This window comes from Sarcophilus harrisii, chromosome 2 (assembly GCF_902635505.1).
Source record: "Sarcophilus harrisii chromosome 2, mSarHar1.11, whole genome shotgun sequence".
In the NCBI taxonomy this organism is placed as follows: Eukaryota; Metazoa; Chordata; class Mammalia; order Dasyuromorphia; family Dasyuridae; genus Sarcophilus; species Sarcophilus harrisii.
The window spans coordinates 258,803,021-258,827,171 of NC_045427.1; the positions used below are offsets into that span (position 1 = coordinate 258,803,021).

Here is a 24,151-nt window from a genome sequence, read left to right on the forward strand (position 1 = left end):
CTTATTGTATTCCATAAATTAAAAATAAAATAATAAAATCTTAAAATCTTAATATTAGAAAAACAAAAGCCAAAACATATAAATTTCTTTTTTTTTCTATTTTTTTTGTCCTTTCCCTTCCTCCCACCCCAGAGATGGCTACTATTAGACACAAATATGTATGTATCAGCTTTAAAAAAATTATACTGTTATAGAAATGCTTGTTTTATTCCCCAAATTTAAAAGCTTAATATTAAAAAAAACCTTAAGAATTCATACATTTCTTTTCCTCCCCCTTTCCCCCAACTCCTGCCCCAGCACTCTAGAAATAGCTACCATTAGATGCAAATATATGTATACTATTAATATATATATATGTATATACTATATTATGGAAATGCTTATTTTATTCCATGAATTAAAAATTGAATAAAAATTAAAAAAATAAAAAATGAATGAAAATAAACATTTATACTAAAAAAATCCCCCCAAATATGAAAATTTCATTTTTACTTTTTTTCTTCTTTTTTCCTTTTCCTTCTGCTCTAGAGATAGCTATCATTAGATGCAAATAATTTACATATATATATATATAATATATATATACACACACACACATACACATTACCTTTAAAATTATATATATATTTATTTATATATATTATATATATAATGTTTTAAATTACTTTTTCTTTTACATGTAATGTGTATTAAAATTGTATTGTTATGAAATGCTAGCTTTATTAATCTTAATATTAGAAAAACAAAACCCAAAACATATAAATTTCTTTTTTTCTTCCTTTTCCCCCATTTGCCTTCTATCCCCACCCTAGAGATGGCTACCATTAGATGCAAATATATATATATGTATATATATATATATATATATATATATATATGTAAGATCATCTTTTTAAAAATTATTATACCATGTTATAAAATGTTTCTTTTATTCCATAAATTAGAAGTATTTTAAAAACCTTAATCTACTTCCTCAAACCTTAATAAAAAACAAGGAAAACAATCCTTTAAATCTCTTTCTGACAAAGTATCCCACCAACTTGCATACTTTGAGATTCTGAAGTGGCTTTTTCTTATGTGGATATCCCCTTCCTGCCCAACAGGAATAATGAACTTGAGCTCTCTCTGTATAGAAGAAATGACTCCAAGATAGTTAACTTGGACTTCACATGTCTTCCTTCATTTCTATCAATAGGTTCTGGCCTAAGACTCTTTCTAAAGGAATGAGACCTTCTCCTACCCCTTTTCTTCATCACACAAAGATTCCTTCACATAAAAGTTATGTCCCAGGATTTGATAAAGACTTGTTAAACTGAACTGCATTAGCAACCAAAGTTTGAATTTTACAATGACTGCTCTAAGACCTGCCTGTATTGCATTAGTACATATAAATGGGGAGTAGGGAGTTAATCAGTATATTGAAAAACACTTACTGGGGCTTTGTGATTTCTTGGTTCTCGGGCATATGAAAGCTCATAGATTTCATCTTCGGTGTAGTAGAGATCTAGGGATAGCTGCAGATCAAACAAAGTCAGATTAACCTCTCAGAAATTCCTTTTGTCTTTTTCCTTTAGAATTTACATAACTTTTCTGTTCTTAGTCTACTCTTCCTTATGAGGCTTATTGGCACAATGCATTAGATTTTTAACAACTATGACTATAGATGTGCTATGATCCAATCTGGTAGTGTTCATTCATCCAAGCAAATAGTTGCTTAGAATAATTGATCCCCACTCCCAATGGGTGGAGATCAGCTTGTGAACAGCTTTTACATATTGGGAACTAAAAGTTTAGGAATTTATAAACAGCAATATGTTCACTCTCTCACTTTGAGTAGTGTTTTAGACTTGGATTAGGTCTTAGAGAACATTGAATCCAATCTTACAGATAAAGAAGGTGGCAGAGCAAAGATTAGGACATAGGCCTTCTGATGCCCACTCTGGGTTTTTTCTACTATACGCTTAAAATACTTAGTGAGAAAGGGATCTTACAAATCATCCACTTTCGCAGATGAAGCAACTAAGGCCCAGCACAGAGACTGTGACTTGCCCAGGTTTAAAAGGAGTGGGGTAGGACAGTTTTTGAATCTAGGTCCTCTGACTCCATTAAATTGTAAGCTTTTTGAGGGCAGGCACTATCTTTTGCCTTCTTCTATAATCCCAGTGCTTATCATACTGCCTGGTGCTTGATAAATGTTGATTGATTGATTGGCTCCTAACCTTGCATTCTTTCTACTTCACCAAGTTGGGGAGGCTATAATGATCATTCTTAGATAAAGATATAAAAATACAGATGTAATGGGCTGAGGTCTGAGTTGATGCACTGAGGTCCCAAGTACATGAGGCTAAATAGTAATTGGGCTATACTCTATTAATATACATGATTGGATAAAGAAGGGTCCCTGCCCACTCTCCGTGCAAGTCCTGATGTGTTGTAGAGGAAATGACGATTTTGGTGGGTGGAGGCAGAGAGAGAGACAGGAAGAGAAGCTGGGGGAGATTGGGCCTGGGTTCGAGACTCCGAGCTGCTGGTTGTGTGGCTGCTGGTCGAGCTAGCTTCTTGACTCAGCTGCACACATTGCTATCGCCGATTATCTTCCACCTCTGATCCTTCTTCACTGAGAATAAAGACTGACGATTTTCCCCTAACCTGAATTCCTGACTCCTGCTGATTTAAAACTACATGGTCTTCACATACAGACAGTTCTATTCATTTCAGGATTTAAGGGTTCTTTTTTGTTATTCAGTTATTTTAATAGTATCTAACTCTTCCCAATCCCATTTGCCATTTTCTTGGCAAAGATGTTAGAGGGATTTGTTATTTCCTTCTAGCTCATGTGACAGTCTGGAGAAACTGAGGCAGTTAAATGATTTATCTATAGTTGCACAAAAATAATAATAATAACTAACATTTATATAGTACTTACTGGCACTGTGCTAAGAGCTTTACAAATATTATCTTATTTGTTCCTCATAACAGCCCTGGGAAATAAGTGCTATTTTTAAATTTATTATTATTATTATTATTTTTACAGATGAGCAAACTGAGACAGATTAGAGGTTAAGTGAGTTGCTTAAGTTCACTTGGTTAGTAAGTATCTGAGACCAGATTTGAATTCAGGTCTTCTTGCTCCAGGTTCAGCTCCCTCCTCTACTCCCCCTAGCTGACTCTGCCATATAATAAGTTAGTGGCAGAGAAGGGACTTAAGAACTCAGGTCTCACAGAACTCGGGTCTCCCAAAAGAACCTTGTCCTCTTAGAATTCCAGCTGCTATAAATCCACTTTGCATCTATATATTCTCCCTGAGACCAGAGACAGTTTTTGGTGTTATCTTCTATGCTAGGACACAGACTGGCATACACCAGGAGCTTAATAAATTTTCACTAATTGACAAGGTGACATTGACATTCTCTGTCCTAGTTTGTTATCTGGCTATTCCCTAAGTCTTGGGACTTCTCATGTATATGGGGAACACCCACTTTGTTTTTACCCCATCTAATCTTTTTTTTTTTTTTTTTTTTTTGGCTGAGGAAATTGGGGTTAAATGACTTGTCCAAGGTCATACAGCTAGGAAGTATGAAGTGTTAAGTGTCTGAGATCAGATTTGAACTCAGGTCTCCAAAATGCTCTATCCACTGCACTACCTAGCTGCTCCTTTCCATCTAATTTTAAAGATAGCTGTATGATTCAGTGGATAGAGTGCTACACCTGAGAACCTGAGTTCAAATCTGGCCTTACCTACTTGCCACTGGGCAAGTCACTTAAACCCCATCTACCTCAGTCTTCTCATCTGTATAAACATTAGTTGTTGTGAAGACAAAATGAGATAAGATTTATCAATTGCTTTGCAAACTTTATGGAGCTATATAAATACTAATTGTAATTACTGCAATGATAATGATTGGGCAGCCTCACCGTTAGCAAGTGCACCAAGTCCTTATTGGCTTCCAGGGGTGGCGCTACCTCCTGCAGTTGGACCAGTTCATTGATGTGGTTGTAGAGGGCCAGTAGCTTGTGAAAATTCACCTTCCTATCTTCTAGATAGTCGGGCATGGCTTCATGCAGGGAGATCAAGTCTTTGAGGTGTACACCTAGGATAGGAATCTTGAAGTGGGTACACTCCCCATAGGCTCGCCGGTAGTTGTCATAATTTCTACAGGAGGACAGTAGCTCAGTCATTTCACTAAGTACCTAAGGAGACATGAACATCAAAATCTGCTCAGGTCAGTTGCATGGGGGAGAGAGACAAATGCTGTGTTGTAGTTGGGAAGGACCAGTACATAAAATTTATTTAATGAGGAGGAAAGAATTGAGGGAGAAGAAAAATAAGAGAGGGATTAGAATGTGAGTTATTTTAGGGCAAGGACCCTGGTTAGCTTTTCTTTCTATACCTGGGTACTTAGCACAATACCTAGCATATAGTAAGTATCTAATAGATGCTTATTGACTGACCTTATCTTGTGTCATTTGGCTTCCTTTAGATCCCTATATAAATAGGGATCCTCATCCCTTTTCTGGATTGAGTTGGGGAGTCAATTTTGATACCAATGGAAGAAAGCTTAGGGCAATGTTCTGTTCTGGGCCTCTTGCCAAGCACCTGTGGAGTGAAGAGAGTAACACTGACCTTGTTGATTTCATGGGGGACATAGGAACTTGTCTCCTTCAGCCTGGAGATGGAGCTGTGACACAGTCCTCCAATCACGGCCATCAAGGTGTTAAAGTTCTGCAGCTGATGGAGTTTCTGTAGTACAACCCCAATAGAAAAGGTGGTGGTTAGTGGCCCTTATCCATCCATCACTCAGTGTGAGGAGAGCCAGGCTGCTTCCTTCTCCCCTCTCTCCCACTGTTTGTTGCCACAAATTATTTTTACACAAAATGAACACTAAGAATCCATTTACAAATTCCTCTGTATTTCCCTCCTCAAATCTTATTTAAGACTCTGGGATATGGAACTAAGATTATATTTCTAAAATGTATGTTGGGATTTCCAATGGCATTTGGCTTTATGGAGTCAAGTCAGGTTTGACCTGACTTAACCACTAGAGTCCCCTAACAGTGTTTCCTACTGCCTCATTTGGACTCAAACTGGAGTTTCTCCTGGGGAGGGGGGATACAGATGGTCAGGATGCAATCTCTTTGATTAAATAACCCCCAGCCCCAATTTACATCACCTACACTTATCACCGCATACCTTGAAACTTGCCAAATAAGCTCCTCAAATATGACAATGGTATTAAAAATCATCTTTGAATACCCAGCAATATGGCAAGTGAAGAATTGTCTCAAAGCCTGGGACATCAGGTCTCCACTATTGACAGATATTGGCTGTGTGACCCTAGGAAATCTTTTAAAACTCTAGATGATTATCTAAGACTAGAAATTATAGAGATGAGTGCCAACTCTAATTCTTCTGGAAGTTTCCTAACCCAGTGAAATCACAGGTCAAATACTTAATACAGTTTCTGCCACAAAATAGACTCTCACCAAAGATTTACTGTGTTGGATTTATTGAACAAACATGAACAGAGTTTCAAGGCTTTGAAATAAACCAGATCTACCTTCACCTTTCTTAAGAGATCAGAAGAATGTGGATTCAGAAGGTGGAAGGTATATAAAAGACCATTCATAAAGGATGGGGTAGAATCCTCTAGTCTAATATGTATATTTTGAAAAAAAAACACATTTTTAATTAGTTGAAATCTGTTCTAAGTCTTTTCCTGAGAATTAAAGCAGGTTGTTCAGAATTACTGAGGGCAGGAGCATAGCCATCACTCTAATGATTTATTGAATAGGATAGGGTTCATTAGCATCAATGTAGTCATCAAAGTGGCAGCTAGGTGGTGCAGCAGATAGCACACCAGGCATGGAGGGAGGAAGATCTAATTCAAATCCAGCCTCAGACACTTATTAGTTTTTTGACACTAAATTAACTTTAAATTAATTTGACACTGATTTAACTCTGTTTGCCTTAGTTTCCTCATCTGTAAAATAAGCTAGAGAAGGAAATGACAAACCATTCCAATATCCGTGCCAAGAAAACACCAAATGGGATCATGAAAAGTCAATCATGCCTAAAAACAACTAAATAACAATAGCTATCAAAGTTTTTGGGCTTTACAAATTTTATTGATGCTGTTTGTTTTTCACAATATATCCATTTCCAAATTTACCTGCCATTAACCCCTTGTATCAAAAGGAAATAATGAAGTAAAACCAATCCAGAGATCAACTGGATTTGAATGCCACAGTAATATGTATCTCTCAACTAAGAAGGAAGTATACTGGATCTTGCTTTCTTGAGACTTATGTCCTGCTCCTCCCTGGGCCCCAACTTTTATGGAAAGTACATCTTAGGAGAAAACTAGGAGGACTGGTCATTTCAGAGACCGAGGTCAAGGACTTGAGTAATCACTTACCTGAGCCACCTTGATGAACTTGATGAAGACTTCAGCCCGTAGCTGTGGGGTGGGACGACTGAGTACCATAAGTTGTACCCATTGGGAGATGCCATTGCATAAGGCGATGGACCGCTCCATGGTTGGATTCTCTTTCACACAGCTATTCACAATGTAATTTTGATAATCTGAGAACTGACAAGAGAAATCAGGAATCAGGAAGGTTGTCTTATTTTTAGGAAACACTGTGTTGCATTTGATTGGACGTGCTCTGCCAATAATCAGATTTGTAAAGTGTTTTATAGTTACCAAAGCTTTTCCTCACAATGGTCGGGTCAGTAATACACATCATCTCCCCAACTTAAACATGCCCCAAATCACATGACACCAAGTTGTTTGTTCTTTCAAGTATTCAGCTAAATGGAACAGTGGATAGTACACTGGTCTTGGACTCAGGAAAACCTGACTCCAAAACCTAAGTTCAAATCCTGATTTGGATACTTACTCTAGTTGTATAACTCTGAACAAGTCACTTGACCTCTCTCAGCCTCATAGTCCTTATCTCTAAAATGGGGCTAATAATAGCCTCAGCATCACAATATCATCAACATCATAAGGTTGTTGTGAGGATCAAATGAGACATAATTTATGTAAAGTACTTTATAAATCTTATATAACTATAAAATACTAGTTATTATTACTATCACCATGTACTATAGGAACAAAACCTACTTCACTTTGACTCCAAGTTCATAATAATAAATAGTTCACTTTCATTTAGAGTTTTAAATGTTTACAATGGACTTTTCTGGGATTTGCCCAGTTCTTTGGAGTAGGTAGTATTAGCATCATTGTCCCCATTTTACAAATGAGGAAAGTCAGACTCATAGGAATTAAATCTGTTGATCCTGGTCACATAGCTATTACTTCTCTGAAGGACTACAACCCAGGTCTCTTGACTTAGTATGATTATCACTGAAGGGACTCTTACCATTACATGATACCACTTCCCATAGAAACAGAGAATAACAGAATCTCAGTAGGAAAGGACCTCTGAGGCCATCCAGTCCATTGCATAACTGAGCAATAATCTACCCTGAAAAATAATTATCCAGGATAGAGATAATTATCAATATTGTGATTATAAGCTATGTATCCCCTCTAGGCTCTTCTTGATTCCCCCCAATATTAGTGCTCCCTGAAATTTCTCTCTCTGTTTCTTTCTCTCTCCTCTCTACCTTTCCTTTCTGTCTGTTCTTAGGTCTTTTTTCCTTCCCTCCCTTCCTCTCCTACCCCCTTTTCTCTTCCTTCTCTCTTTTTCAAAGTACATATATATATGTATGTGTGTGTGTGTATTTATACACAGATGCCTATATATATATTTTTTTTCTTTCTCTCTTTATTTTCTATATAATTATCTCTAAATATTTTTGAAACTTATCTGTATACATGGTATTTTTCTCCCTCAGCATAAGTATCAGTTTTTTAAGGACAGAGACTATTTCCTTCTTATCTTTGTAACACTAATGCCGCCACAATGTTTGATACATAGTAAGTGCTATAACTCTTTGATGAACCAAAATAAATTTGATACAATGCAGAGAAATAAAGTAGTGGGAGCCCCAATAAGGCAAGTCACTTAACTTTCATTCTTCATTTCCCCCATTTGTAAAATTGTGTGTATGTGTATGTGTTTGGCAAGGGGAAGGGGTGGGCTCAGTGGTCTCAAATGTCTTAGTGTTCTAAATCAATGATCTTATGAGACTATAATTATTTACCTGCTTGAAAACAAATGTCATAGTAAGTATTTGAGGCTTAAGTGTATATCCCAGTTTGCTATATGACTCCCTAACACAAAGGTGCCCCTGCTAAATCAGCACCATCAATAGAACGCAGGGTTTTTGCTTTCTCTAACAGGGGTCCTCAAACTACGGCCCACGGGCCAGATGCGGCAGCTGAGGATGATTATCCCCCTCACCCAGGGTTATGAAGTTTCTTTATTTAAAGGCCCACAAAACAAAGTTTTTGTTTTTACTATAGTCCGGCCCTCCAACAGTCTGAGAGACAGTGAACTGGCTCCCTATTTAAAAAGTTTGAGGACCCTTGTGTCTAGCATAACCAATAACTTTTCTAAGGTGTTTATATATTATATACTGGAATGGTTTCCATTTCCTTCTCCAGCTCATTTTAAAGATGAGGAAATTGAGGCACATAGGATTAAGTGACTTTCTCAGGATCGCATAGCCAGGAAGTGAATGATGCTGGATTTAAACACTGATCTTCCTGATTCCAGGTCTGGCACTTTACCCACTACACCACCTAGCTGCCTTACATGTCACATATACAAAGTTTCTAAGTGCTGTTACTGCTGGTATGTGACCAGATGCAATTAAGTGTTGCATTTTTGGCAGGACTTCACAGGTAAAATTTTGTAAAATGTCATTGACTATAGGAAAAAAGACCCACGACTCATGCACATGCATGTCTACTAGATCTGGGATACCTAAAAATTTGAGACTTTGGAATTTAGGATTTAAACCACATCATTATGAGTGGTAGCATGTCTCAGTGGCTTTCTCTCTAGTATATATATATATAACATATATATATATATATATAATTTATTTATTTTTCCCTCTTAGTGGAACACAAGTGGTCAAATCCTCTATCCTCTTGTTGGAAATATATTATGATGTTTATTGTTTCCTTTTTAATATTATTCCACTAAGAGGGATGATATATTTTCTAAAAATCGCCTAGATAAAACACAGATATCCTTAGAGAAATCTTCTATGAAGCAGTTGCAATATCATAGAGGAAAGAAAGTTGAATCTTGAAGGTAGAGACTGGCTTTTTCTTCTCATTTAAAAAATTTTCCTTTGTATTCCCAGTTACTGGAACAGTGCCTGACACATACCAGGAGCTTAATAAATGCTTGTTGAAAGAATGAATGCAAAGCAGTTATCACCAGAGTGTGCCAAGGAAAATACCAAGTCACTTTTGCAATGATTTCTTACTTCCCCCACAATTTGTCTGACCACTGGCACAAACAGATCTTTAATAGCTCTGATTGAGAAGGCACTGCCAGTTCAGATTTCCAGGGGGTGATAAACTTCCCTTTTCAGCTCCGCTTTAGTGTGACTGCTTGGAGGGCCTGTTTCCTGTTAATAGGGGGCATTAGCAGACTATTTGAGGCAGTTCCTTCTGTTTTCGGGCAGGGAATGCCTGAGTGAAGGGATTTGAACCCAAGTCCCTTAACTACAGAGCTCTTTTCAATCTACCATGAGTGAATGGCAACAGGCATATATAACCACCCCTTGTTCCTTGATGGTTTATTCCCTGCCTCTTTTTTTGAGTCTCAGCATTCATAGATCCTAAATCTCAACTATGTGTTTTTCTCAGAAGCCCCAAAGCATTCACCAGTCTTCAAAACATACCGAGATCCTTCGGAAGGATTTGAATTCAAGGTAAGTCAGGTGTTCAGACAGCTCTCCTGGCTCTAGATGGTCAAAGAGAAGTGAGACTTTCCGTTTCTTACTGGTATTGGGCTTTATCCGTTGAGTAAGCTTCCTAGACCAGTCTCGAGCATTGCTTTTGTTGTGTGAGTTCAAGATAGATAGATGGGCAGATAGACCCAGAAGATAAAGAGAAAGGAAGAAATGGAGAAAAAGAGAGAGGGAAGGAGGGAGAGGAAGACAGACATACAGACAGAGACAGAGAGAAATACACAGAGACAGGAGAAGGAAAAAGCAAGAAAAAGAAAGGGACAAGAGAAGATGAAGAAAGAGAGAAACAGAAAAAGAGAGAGAGAGAGGAGAAGGAGGAGGGAGAGAAAGAGAGAGGTAGAGACAGAGAGAGGCAGAGACACACACAACGAGACAGGAGGAGATGGTGAAGTAAAGAAGAAGATAGGAGGAGGAGGAGAGAGAAAAAAGACAGGAGGAAATGGAGAGAAAAATACAGGAATAGGAGAAGATGGAGAGAGAAAAAGACAAGAGTCAGGAGATAATGGTGAGATAAAGTAAAGAGAAAGAAAGATGAGAGAGAGGGAGGAAAAAGGAGAGGAAAAAGAGACGGAAATCAGAGTTAGTTTTTGTAAAAACAAAAAGGAAGGAAAGAAGCAAGCAGGCAAGCAACCAAGAAACAAAGAAAGAAAAAAAGAAAGAGAGGGAGGGAGGGAGGGAAGAAGGAAGGAAGAAAGAAAGAAATGAGGAAGGAAAGGAAGGAGGCAGAAAGGAAGGGAGGAAAGAAGGGAGGGAAGAAAAAAAAGAAATCTATTAGTATTTCCCATAAGAATATAGATAACATTTATTTGGCTAAAACAACTTAGCCTCAGAATTTCTCCAAGTCATTGGAGATGACTTTCAGATGATTGCGAGCAAGGAATTTTATTGGCTTTCAATAAGTACTTCAGATATGTTCCAGAGTAAAGCAAGTTTACTTCAAGCTAATGGAAGAGCCTAATAACAAAAACTAGTCATTGTTTCAGATAGCTTATTGCTAGTTCTTTTGTATAAGTATGTTGTATAGCCTACTTTTCTCCTCCTTTTCCAAAGCATTCCAGAACTCCCCATCTAATTAATGATTTCTATGATATTGGATCTTTTTTTTTTAACCTTAGATGTAATAGAGAGATGTGTAAAAATAAGAACAATGATATAACATCTTTACTTGTTTTTTTCCCCCTGGAAAGAAAAAAAAATTCCCATTCACTTCTATAGTATTTTTCAAAAAAATCACGAACACTTTGGGAAATGCAATACAGTGATAGAACTCAAATTCTAGTCTAGGGGATAGAGCAACTCTGTTACTTCTTCTATCCATCCTACCCCCCAAAATGGAAAGACTACAAAAGAAATAAAGTTGTTATTTCTAGTGAAAACTTGGCATACATAAGTATTTTTGATAAATACAGTATTTTCTATTTAACATTTTTAGAAGTTTTGCTAGCATAAAGGTTTCTTTGAGCACCCCTACTCCCATCATATAAAATAACAGAGCTTTGTGGGAACCACATGCTGTCCTAAATAAATATGCAGAGGGCTGCTTTTGCATTTCATCCAATGCTGTAGAAATTCCCTTGGATTCCTAAGACAACTAAGGGAATTAGATTAAGCCAGGCTTATTGTTGGTCGGTAGTTAGAGTCATACCCAATGCTCCATGACCCACTTTGGGTTTTTTTTCCCCTTTGGCAAAGCTACTGAAGTATTTTGCCATTTCCTTCTCAAGCTCATTGTACAAACAAGGCTTAAATGATTTATCTAAGATCACACAGCTAGGGTCTGAGGTCACATTTGAATTCAGAAAATGAATCTTCCTGATTCCAACCCTAGTGTTCTATTCATTGAGTTACTTAATTGCTTGCTCATTCTTATTTATCCTTCCTGTTATTTACTCATAATACATATCCTATTCTTTTATTCCTGCTTTTTTCACTTAGTATAATTTCATAAAGAGTTTTGCAGATTTCTTTACATTACTTAGAAATTCAAGGGACCTCAGATCCCTTACAGATGAGAAGCTGAGATGGAGAGAGATTAGGTAGCTTGACCCGAACACAAAGGCAAAATACAGCAGAACCAGTATTTGAACTTGGGTCTAGAGATTCCAAATCCTGCATATTTCTCACAATAACATACTATTATTGATTTTTAAAATTATTCTATTTCATTACTTGGCCGAATTACTCCTCATAATTAAAATAAGTGAATTACCATTCTGTCTTCCATTTTTCATTTTTAGTACTTGTTTTTATTTTTGTCTATCATTGAGGTAGAATTCATTGTGTTATATGGTGTGAGTTATGGTTTTCTACCAAATTGCTATTCAAGTTCTTCAAGTATCTTTGTTAAATAGTGAAACATTTCTCCAATTTTTATTTTCCATAACTATATCAAACACTAATCATTTGTCTGTGATTGTTTGAATGTCTGTTACTTTGAGTTCCATATATATATTGCTCTAGTACCAGATTGTTTTTTATACCTACTTAGTAATATGTTTTAATTCTGGGGACACAAGATCACCTGGTCCCATTTCTTTTCTACCCCTTACAGGGTGCCCCTTAATATTCTTATCCATTTGTTTTTGCACATTCATTCTATTATGATTTTATTCCTTCCACAAAGAAAGTCCTTGCTTGTTATTTTGTTCAATATCCTTTCCACTATCCCATTCTTAGGGCACTCAACTACCATAGAGCAGGACCAATGAACCATAAAAGCTAATCATGTTCTGCTTGGTTCCAGGGATAGAACTAGGAGTGATGGGTAAAGATGTAGAGAAATAGTTTGCTTGGTTTAAGGGAAAAGTTCCTAACAATGATTTTTAGGTCTTTTCCAACTCTTAATATTCTGTAAATGTCAAAGGTTAATAACCTGTGGTATTTTATTACACAATATGTACTCCCCTGGATTGGGCTAACTAGATAGTTCAATGGATAGGGCACTGGGCCTGGAATCAGAAAAGATCTGAATTCAAATCCAGCCTCAGGAACTTACCAGCTGTGTGACTCTGGGCAAATCATTTAACCCTGTTTGCCTTAATCTACGAGAGAAGGAAATAGCAAACCATTGCACTATTTTTTGACAAAAAAAAGTCCATGGAGAGCATGGTCTACAGAGTCATAAATACTAATGAGAAAATAACAACAGAACTCCACTGGAGAAGGGTAATGGGTAATGAGGAAGTAATCTCTTCCCCTCCCCCCACAGGAATCTGAAAACAGGAAAAATACTCCAATTTTCCTAGAATGGGTTAGTCAAAGTTGCAGATGAGTAACCTATGAGGATGGATCTGAGGATCTCTGATTAACTCTTCTGAGTTCAAATCTCAGCTCATCTGCTTATTTCCTATATGGCCTAGGGACAAATAATTTCACTTTTCTGTACCTTAGTTTCCTCTTCTGAAAAAGTTGAGAGGATTATGCTAGTTGACTTTGAGGTCCTCAAATCCTTTCCAGGCATAAAGCTAAATCTATGGCCCTATGATGTGTTTGTTAAATAAGATAAAGCATTTAGTACTATGCCTGGTACACATTAATAATGCTTGTCATTCTCCATTTCCTATTGCCTCTGATTACATCATTACCACTGTCATCACCATCACTGTCATCATAAGTGAAATTTATAAAACATATTTTACATTTTGCAAAAAAGATTTATATATGTTTTCTTCATTTGAATCTCATAACAAATCCATAAAAAGGTATTATATTAATAGCATTCATTCTATAAATGAGTAAACTGGGGCTCAAAAAGGTTAAATAACCTTGGTTATACTTTCTATATAAGCCCATGGTTATACTTTCTAAATTAATATCTATGAAAAGTCAGTATCCCTTAGCCTGTTTTGTTTTTAAATTAAGACCCATTTCTATCTTTGGCCCTGGGATTCATTTTCAGCTACTGTACCAGTATGTTTTTCTTCTTCTCTTCCTAGTTAAAGAATCAGGCTTTTCCAAAAGTAAAAACTTTTCATAAAGTGATGTGAGTCATGCTGACAGAGAGGTGGGTTTCTTTGAACAAGTTAGCTCACAGCAGTTAGCAGCAGCAGCTGCTGCTGTGGTAGTTTCACTATGACTATATAACAGAAGCAACGTGACTTTGAAAAGTTACTCCAAACTTGACACTCACATTTGAGTTGTATCAATTAGGCGGCAGTGTAACTCCTCACCATTAGCTTTGACCAATTCCTGAAACTCCTCCATAGTGTTTGTCAAGCTGGCATCCAATTTAAACATGACCCAGAATTCTGTTATCCAATATCTATGAGGAAGATATTAAAAACCAATCAGTTCAGAGTGTAAGGAAGAAAGGCTTTTCCCCTTTGGATTCCCAAGAGTAGTAATAGCAGGTAAGTGACTTAATAAAGAGGTCCTTAAGAGGAAAAAAGATGGAGTTTGGCTTATTCATTTTTGGTTTTAGTAACTGAAAAAAATTGAAGTCACTGACATTCACTTGGCTCTGTGCACAAAAGCACATGAAATTCAGATGAATGTGTGTTAAAATTGAAGGAATACTTCATCATCTTTTGACACCTCCACTTATATACTCTATGTCAAATAATTAAGAGGATTCAAGAATGAATTTGCATACTTTCTTGTGGTTAAAAGCAGTGGAGTTAATAAGTTCAAGTCACATGGAAGAGAAAATTAGTATGAATTTCCAGAGTAAACATTCTGTCATTTACATTCCAATTCTGGGAGATATATGCATGGAATATCTCATGCATGGAATGAGAGAGAAAAGGCGGAGGCCTCCTGAGAAAGAAAGACTGAATATCACTCTTTCTCTTTTCCTGTATACTGACTTCATGTCTTCTAATTCTGGGAAATCACTGCATTAAAATAGAAACCTTACCTTACAAAATAGCAGATCTTCAAACAAAGGCTAGGTGAATTCTTGGCCAAAGCATCTTTATATGTAGGGACTGGGTTAAGGAAAAAAGAAGCCTTTGCTCATTACATTAACACAAAATATGTCTTCTTCTTATTGAGAGGTACAAGTCCTTACGAAATACCTTTTTATCATATCCAAGCACCACATATCATCATTTCCCCCATCTATTTTTTCTGCCTCTCTATAGTATGCAAACACTGAAAAACATTTCCTTTTTCAAATAGTAGCTTGTTTTTCCAAATAAATGCAAAGTTAGTTTTCAACATTCACCTCTGCAAAACCTTGTGCTCCAATTTTTCTCCCTCTTCCTCTCCCTCCATAAGATACATAAGCAATCCGATATAGGTTAAATATGCAATTCTTCTAATATATTACCATGTTTGTCATGCTGCATAAGAAAAATCAGGTCAAAAGGGAAAAAAATGAGAAAGAAAAAACAACAATAATCAAATAACAACAATGAAAAGATAAAAATCCTAAAGTATTTTCTTTATATCATATAATAGTGATTCATTTTCTGTCTATCCCATAGTTTCTTGTCCAGCTATGTCCAATTCTTTACGACCCCACTTGAGGTTTTCATGGCAAAGATAGTGGATGGGTTTGCCATTTCCTTCTCCAGCTCATTTTACAAATGAGGGAAACAGAGTCAAGTGATTTGTACAAGATCCCATAGCTAGTAAATGTCTGAGGCTGGATTTGAATTCAGGAAGATGAGTTTTTCCTGACTTTAGGCCTAGTGCTTTACCCACTGCTCCACCTAGCTGCCCCTAATCCATAATAGTCATTCCAAAAAAAGAATATCCTAACTTAAATGAATTATAGGGAAAATCTATAGCATTTTCAGGTCAGAGAATCATAAGTCTATGTGGCCTTAAATTCCAGTCCAATTTTTTCAGATGAGGAAACTGAGGCTTAAGAAGAGTCCATGGGTCATAGATTTAAAACTGGAAGTGGCCTCCGAAATCATCTAGTCTTAACCTCATCTATAGAAACAGGCCCAAAGAAATTATCACTTGTTCATAGTCCCACAAGTGCAAATAGGTTGGATTTAAACCCATGCCTTGTATCCATTTCAATTTACTGAAAATCTGCTCTGAGTCATAGGGGATGTGGGGGGTCATGACAGTATAAGGATGAAGACAAGAGATGGTTTAAAATAGATGCACATTAGTATTGTGGAATTAGAAAGAATTAAGGGCTACACAAGAGATAAGAGAAGTAGTATGGTATAATGAAGAGCCAGACTTAGTTGAGGAAACATTGGGTTCAAATCCTGCCTCTGGCACATACCATGTGAACCAGGGTAAATTACTTAACTCACACCATTCCCATGTCACTTTAAGTTATAATCTATATTATTAGAGGGAATTTCCTATAGCAATGAAATCATAAATCTTGACACCTTCCACCTTCAAGAAAAAGTACAAAATGGTATGGGAGAAAAAGAACTCTGGGAGATGACTAAAAACCATTACATTGAATTCCCAATCCCTATATTTATGCCCACCTGCATTTTTGATTTCCTTCACAAGCTAATTGTACAATATTTCAGAGTCTGATTCTTTTTGTACAGCAAAATAACGTTTTGGTCATGTATACTTATTGTGTATCTAATTTATATTTTAGTATATTTAACATCTACTGGTCATCCTGCCATCTAGGGGAGGGGGTGGGGGGGTAAGAGGTGAAAAATTGGAACAAGAGGTTTGGCAATTGTTAATGCTGTAAAGTTACCCGTGCATATATCCTGTAAATAAAAGGCTATTAAATAAAAACAAAAAACAAAAAACAAAAACAAAAACAAAAAAACCAAAATGGTATGGGAATGGAAGGAGGTTACCCTTTGTTAATCATTCGATGCTGGAGGAGAAGTTTCATGGAGAATCATGGAGGATTTGAATGGGGTCTTGAAGTTCAGGATCTCTGCTTCTTCTGTAAAATGAGCAAGAGGATTGTGGTAAGTGAACTCTATGGTTCTTCCCAGTTCTAAGTCTAAATTTTATCATCATATAAATAGAATTTTTATAAGTTAAAAAGTGGAGTTGGTGCAGGGAGAGCAGTACTCCAAGGAGGAAATGACATGAGCAAGATGATGGAGGCAGAAAAATACAAGACATCTTTGGGGAATGATAAAAAAAAATCAAATTTGGAAAGATAGGAAATACAAAGAGAGTAACAAAAATATTATTACCTTTCAAAAGAGCAATATTATTACCTCTCAAAAATGTTCCTAGTAAAATGTCCAGGCATTGTGCTAAATGTTAGAGATACAAAAAGGAGCAAAAGATCATCCCTACTTTCAAGGAACTACCTAATAGAAGTTGAAGCTTGAATTGAAGAAGAGGAAGCACATATAATAACTCCTCTTGGGTGAAGTTTGACAATAAATAGGGAAGAGATATCTTCCATTGATTAAAACCACTAGCAAGTCTACAACTAGGCCAACACATTGCTACTATACTCATTGACCTGGGCTGATACGAAAAAACAGGGCCAAAAGGCCAAGCTAACTTACGCAGTTCTATGTCTTCAGCCGCTACTTCTACCAAAAAGGGGCTTATTTAATAAGCTAGTCATTCAAGGAGTTATTAGGGAAAAGGAACAAAGGAGAGAAAAAAGCAACAGTGCTGGGGCACTATGCTGAGTACTTTACAAATATTATCTCATTTGATTTGATGCTCACAACAAGTCTGTGAAGTGGGTACTAATATTATCCTCATTTTACAATTAAAGAAACTAAAGGGGAAAGAGGTTAAGTGACTTGTTCTGAATTTAAAAAGAGGAAAGAAAGGTTGGAAAATGTAACATAATGCTGTAAGAATGGGATTAGGAGTGCTAAAGCTCAGTGTGCTGAGGCTGCCAAGCAAAGCTTAAGAAAAAGAAAATATTAAAAAAAATCTATACTGAGGAAAAAGAATAGGATCAAAGAAGGGACAAATCTTTCACTCAGGATGGAGTGAAAGATGATTATAAATGACAGAATTCCAATCTCAACTCTGATTTTTGCTTTTTTTTTTCTGCCAAGGAAAGAATTATGTTTGGTGGATTAAAAAGAACAGCCAAAATGTCTATGTAAGGCGATAAAGTATCTAACTCTCCTTTAAGAATTTTAATCATCAGCAAATGAAGACTTCATTTCTCAAATGTATAAGGAACTGAATCAAATTTATATATATATAAATAAGAGCCATTCCTCAGTTGATAAATGATCAAAAGATATGATCTATACCCAATGTTATAAAATCATGGATATTCTTTGAGTTAACAATACTACTACTAGACATGAATCCTAAGATTTTTTTTTTTCTGAGACAATTTGGGTCAAGTGACTTGCCCAGGGTCACACAGCCAGGATGTATTAAATGTCTGAGGCCACATTTGAACTCAGGTCCTCCTGACTTCAGGACTGGTGCTCTATCCACTGCGTCACTTAGCTGCCCCACTAAGAGATTTTTTTTAAAAAGGAAAACCTGTATGTATAAAAATATTTATAGCAGCTCTTTTCTCAGGACAAAGAATTGGAAGTTGAGGGGATGCCAATCAGTTAGAGAATGGTTGAATAAATCGTGATATGTGATTATGAAGGAATGTTTTTGTTTTATAAGAAATGATGTAGAAGTTGCTATCAGAAAAACTGGAAAGTCCTCTGTGAGTTCAAGCAAAGCGAAATGTATTTTTTACATAGTAATAGCAAAGTTGTGTGATAATCAGCTGTGAATGACTTTGTTATTCTCACCAATACAATGATGCAAGATTACTCTGAAGGATTTATGATGAAAAATACTAGCCATACCCAGGGAAAGAAACATTGTGTTTGAATATAGACTGAAGCATACTTTTTTATTTTACTTTTTTTCTTGAGAGTTTTTTTTTTCTGGAGGAAGGTGAAAATCTATGTTTTCTTTTGCAACATGACTTTTATGGAAATGTTTTGCACAACTTCATATGAGCCTTCTTAATGGGGGGAGTGGTAGGAAGAAAAGGGAAGAATTTATAATTCAAAATTTTAAAAACAAATGTTAAAAAATTGCTTTACACATAAAGAGAGAAAATAATAAAATTATTAAAACATAAAAAACATACCCCCCCAAAAAATTTTTTTTGATGAATTACACCCTCTGCTACCAAAAGAACTAGCAGATGATTTCTGAGACATTTTCAGTGCTCTCAAAGAGATCCTGGACAACAAGAGAGAAGGCCCAGAACTGGAGAGAAGGACAGATATTCTGATTTTAGGAAGGAGAAAGAGAATGAACTTGGAAACAACAAGCCAGTGAGTTTATCTCTGATTCTTGGAGAACCTCTCCTAAAAGAGCTGGTAGTAATCACAAAGATCTAGCATGGAATTCTGACCATTTAACTTTAACACATCTGACTTGATATGTTGAAATGTTGAAAATCACTTTTACATATAATTGGAAAAAAATTAACTACCATTAAGTAATATTTTATATATGATGTACATATATATGAATTTGTAAGAAGTAATATTTAAAAGGATCTCCTCATTTGTTTTATTTTGAGTGGCTTATTAGTTTGCCCTCCCTTAATTTCAACCCTCCTAAAAAGACTCATGTACTAAAACCAACTCTCTTTCTATATGTCTATATGTATGACTTTGAGTAAATTCTTTGCCTATCTGGAATTTATTTCTTCCTGAGCTATTGGCTTAGTTTAGAAGTTCTCAGAGTCTGGTCCAGGTATCTTCAAGGTCAAAACTCATTGTAATGCTAAAGCTTTTAAATTTCTAATACAATAAATATTGCTGGATTACATAGATTAAACAAAAGCTCTTGAGATGGGGAGCATCAACAACTTTAAAGAGTGTAAAAGGACCTGAGACCAAAAAGTTTGAGAACTGCTAATCTAGAGATCTCCTGAAGTCACAACCTCAATTGGGTCCCAAGCCAGAATAAAACAAAAACCCAAGACATGAGGGAATATAGCTTTTAAACTACTTGAGTCACCTTAGGGCCATTGTGAGGTCAACAGGATTAGTGAGGAAAGGGATATTTGCCAGAGAAGTGGCAGAATGTGGGTGCTCCAGGCCCCTGACTCAGTTTTCTGTGGTTCAGAGATTTCACCTTCCTAAGCTTTTCCCCTCTTCCCATGTTCGCTCTCAGTTCAGTTTCCAAATGTTACACATGGAGTCTTCAGGTATTTGAACTATGTGAGGTCTTGATTTTATTTTCCATAATGAAAAAAATGAACTGGACTAATTGAGCGAAAAATTCTTGCATTTTTCAAGTAAGAACTGAATTTGGAAACATCCTACATCAAAGGTAAACAATTTTCTTGGCCATCTTAAGTTTCTCTTGGTGTGGCAGGTGTTATCAATCTAATCCCTCTTCCAGTGGGACGTGTCATGATGAAAACTGGCACACTAGAGCATAGCATGCTAGAACATAGGACAAAACATGATCATGTAGTATTTTGAGATGTGCAGAGCACTTGATATATATATCATCTGAGTCTCACAACAACCCTGTAATGTAGGTAATAAATGTATCAACCCAATTTTTCAGGTGAGGAAACTGAGAGACAGCAGAGATAAGTGATCTGCCCATGATCATTTACCTAGAAACAAAACTTTAACTTAGTCTTTCCTTCTCCAAATTAAGCACTTGCTATATGGGAATAACTGTGAAGGATTTCTCTCTATCAAAACATCTGGGGTCCATTCTTGGCTACCTAGTCATTCACTGGGTTCCTTAGATTCTGAGGCAGCTGTTCTCCTTTACTCAAACCCATACCACCCTTTATCTTCTTCAGGAACCATATCTTGCAAATGAAGCATCTAAGGGTGGGGTTAGGGAGTGGGGATAGAAAGAATATAGGAAGATCTCCTAAATCTACTAGTTTCACACCCCTCACCTTCAGAGAGAGAGAGAGAGAGAGAGAGAGAGAGAGAGAGAGAGAGAGAGAGAAAGAGAAATAAACAAGGCCATTTTGGCTACTTGCCAGCCTTCTTGCATGTGCCCGCACGATACAAGCTGTTGCTTCAAAAGCTTGTGACATCTGCAAGCTTTCTTCAGAGTTTCAGCCTTCCTAAATTAATGGGAAAATACAGGACAGGCACACTATAGAAATCCACCATCTGAGAAATGGAAATATCTCTCAAATATCATCTTCTCACATTTCCTCATTTACTTCCTTGGGTTGTATAAGAATTTTGGCTGAGATAGTAGAAAAGAAATCTTTCATTTCTCTCAGTATCCAAGTGCATGAGAAAGTCCAGTGAATCCTGTTGGATTTCTGCAGCTACATTTACTTAGATAACAATGACAAGTGAGAGTTTTCATGACCTTCAAAGTTTAAGGTGTACATTCCAAATTGGGCAAAGCTTTTAAATATTCTCCAAGAAATTTTCATTGACAATGCTATTGTCTATGGGGATCTACTGAAATCTGATATTATGAATATCTTAATGAAATTACTCTCCTTGGTCTGCTGGGAAGTTATGATGATTAAATCTGGAGATGCACCCAAGACAATATTATCATTACCATCATCATCAACCAACTCATCAACAAGAATTTGTTATGTGCTAGGCACTGTGCTAAGCAGTAGATCATAGCTCTAGAGTTGGATGCAAGCTTGGCGTCCATTTAATCCATTCCCTTTCATTTGACAGATGAAGAAGCTGAGTGAAGACAAATGATTTGTCACTTGTTGCCCAAGGTAACACAGGTAGTGAAGATCAGAAGTGAGATCTGTACCCACCTCTACTGTTTCTAGGGCCACTGTCCCTTCCATTGAACCAGTAACTTCTGAATGAACAAGAAGAGGTAGAAAGTTATGGCAGAACAGATACTCTGGAGTCAGAGGACCTAATCCCACCACTGACACTTTCTACCTCTGTGACTCTGGGCAAATATCTTAAATTTCCAGGGCTTCAATTTTCTCATCTGTAAAATGACAACTGTGGATTAGATGTGGTTGAGTGCTATGATCCTCAAGAGTCCATTTGTATAGATGAGGTATAGGAGAACTAAGTCTTTGCCAGTTAGAAAGCAGTAATTTATTCATCTTAGCCTTCAGATCATAGATGACATATATAAAAGTTTCTTAAACTGTGAATTGCAACCCTACATGAGACTGTGTAAAAGAATGTGAGAGTCATGAAAAATTTGGAAACAGTAAAAGGGATCAAATATTCCACCAAGATTTAATTCTTTATATAAAAATAAACACTTCATCTCAGTGTGTAAACTTATATTTATCTTTAATACATGGTAAAATTATATATATATATATGTATATATCAAAGAATTGTTTTAAAATAAATTTCTTTATGATCTATTCTAAATAAATGTTTGATTTGTATACCTATTTTGTATATCTTTATATATGAAGTCATGTAAAAATTTCTCAGGCAAAAAGGAATCATGAGGGGGAAAAAATTTAAGAAACCCTAACCTAAATAATGTCTTCCACTATGTTTTAGACACTTAATCCAACTAAACTCATTACAAACTCCACTTGTGTTCTCAGGAGCTAATCCTTAGATGGTGGAAGTCTCAGGGAACCTTCTGGTGCTCTTAGGTGACTTCTTGGCAGGGGAGGCTAAACAACAACCATAATGAGATACCAAGATGGGTATACTCAAATACTTAAATGCAGAGAAGTCTCCTATTTTTCTTTGATTTGTGTCCTATATAATGTTACATCATCATTGCTTTCTGCAATAATTTATTCAAAGCTCTTAGCACCGTACCTTGTACATTGTAGACTATTATTGGAGTTTGGCTATTTTAGTCATCTCTCACTCTTCATGACCTTATTTGGGTTTTGGGGAAACCCAAATTTTTGGGGAAAGATACTGGAGTGATTTGCCATTTTATTCTCCAATGGATCTATTTTGTTAGGCAATCATAAGTTAAATGGCTTGCCCAGGGATGCACACTTAAGAAGTATCTGAGGCTGCTCTTCCTGACTACTGGCCCCATGTAATATCCATTGAGCCATCAAGCTGCCTCTATAGTAGACACTATATAAATACTTTTTCCCTTTCCTCTCTCTTCTTCTCCCCTTTCTGCCCTGCTCAAAAATACAAGTTATAGTGATAAAGGATATAATGCGATGAGTTTTTGGAGCAAGTCGGTAGAGGAGATGAGGAGACGGTGCATTGTTAGCATCACTTGTAGCAGCTGGTTACTCCGACACAGATTGCCATCTGTATCTAGAAAAATAAATTGAAGCATATGCATTAGGCATTGGCAGGAGAGAGGTAACCCAACACAAATACAAGCCAGATATCAGGACATGATTTTTTTTCAAATTTTTAAATTATTTGGAGCCTCTGTGTGCCTTCCCATTCCACCCCCTCCTTTCCTCCTCTTGTCTGTCCTTCTCTCTGCCCCTTACTTAGCCTTTGTAACACACATCATTTGGAGTGTTTCACTGCTTATAAAAATCTCCTTCTGAAGGTGACAAGAGGCAGGGAGAAGAAGGAAACTCTCATCAATCCATTTTTGGCCTTCGTTACCAGATGGCTGGTGAGGGAGGAGGGTGAGGCTGATGGTAAATGTGGGAAATGGGGGTTATTTGTGGAATCCGCTAACCTATGGTCTGTCAAATCTCCAACAATATACACAGCTGAGGACTGATGACATCTTTTTCAGCATTCCTCATACAGTTTGGGACTGCATTCTGCACTAGAATTCTGTATACTAGACTTTTAGAAAAGGGGTCTCAATCTGATGATTGGCTGAAATGGAGCATAGGAGCACCTAATTTTATGTAAAGAGTCTGACATTCCCTTCCAGATTTCATTCAAAGTCATTTCAGAAATAAAGAAAATATCATTTTCCACATTTCACCAAGTGACGAAGGATTCAGAACATTAATTAGCTGGGCTTAGGACCTTGGAGTTTGAGTTCAATTTAATACCTCTTAGATCTGTTTTCATTACTAGCTTTTTTTATTAAGATCTTGAACAATTTGTTGATTGTGGATCATTGATTAGTTAATACACGTATTTTATTCTCCCTGTGTCACTCTTAAAAATACCAAAATATGAGTATTTTTCTTGAGTATTCACATGGAATAAATTTATGTAAAATTAAATAAAATTACACATAATTTTTGCAAAACTTTCATTACTTATTTTGAACCACAGAAATAGAATAAATAAATTTCAATTCAATTCAAAATTTAATGCTATGTACAGAGCACCATGTGAGGTCATAAGATCATATATTTAGAGCTGAAAGGTACCTTATAGGTTAATGAATACAGTTCCTGTATATTATGGATTAAGAAACTGAAATACAAAAAAAAAAGTTAAATGACTTGTCAATATCTGAGGCAGAATTTGAATTCAGCTCTTTCCAACTCCAAGTCCAGTGGTC

The 24,151-nt window shown here is 36.4% G+C and overlaps 1 protein-coding gene and 1 long non-coding RNA gene across 3 annotated transcripts in view; one reads left to right on the plus strand and one right to left on the minus strand.

Moving 5' to 3' along the window:
* The window catches only part of RASGRP1 (RAS guanyl releasing protein 1), a 107,148-nt gene that overhangs the window by 20,317 nt on the left and 62,680 nt on the right, over positions 1 to 24,151 (minus strand). Inside the window, exons 3-10 of one of the 2 annotated variants that reach the window (XM_003755989.4) lie at positions 22,875 to 22,980; positions 14,757 to 14,819; positions 14,031 to 14,162; positions 9,833 to 9,986; positions 6,417 to 6,590; positions 4,625 to 4,741; positions 3,916 to 4,191; positions 1,434 to 1,514 (exon numbers count right to left, since the gene is read on the minus strand). In XM_003755989.4, coding sequence (XP_003756037.2) covers positions 1,434 to 1,514; positions 3,916 to 4,191; positions 4,625 to 4,741; positions 6,417 to 6,590; positions 9,833 to 9,986; positions 14,031 to 14,162; positions 14,757 to 14,819; positions 22,875 to 22,980 — 1,103 coding nt within the window. Of the gene's footprint in view, positions 1 to 1,433; positions 1,515 to 3,915; positions 4,192 to 4,624; positions 4,742 to 6,416; positions 6,591 to 9,832; positions 9,987 to 14,030; positions 14,163 to 14,756; positions 14,827 to 16,638; positions 16,728 to 22,874; positions 22,981 to 24,151 lie in introns of those variants that run through there. The other variant, XM_012545909.3, reaches the window with a different exon arrangement.
* Positions 19,677 to 24,151, plus strand: part of LOC116421544 — a 35,711-nt gene continuing 31,236 nt past the window's right edge. Inside the window, exon 1 of the long non-coding RNA XR_004231948.1 lies at positions 19,677 to 20,080. This is a non-coding gene — a long non-coding RNA (uncharacterized LOC116421544). The remainder of the gene's footprint in view (positions 20,081 to 24,151) is intronic.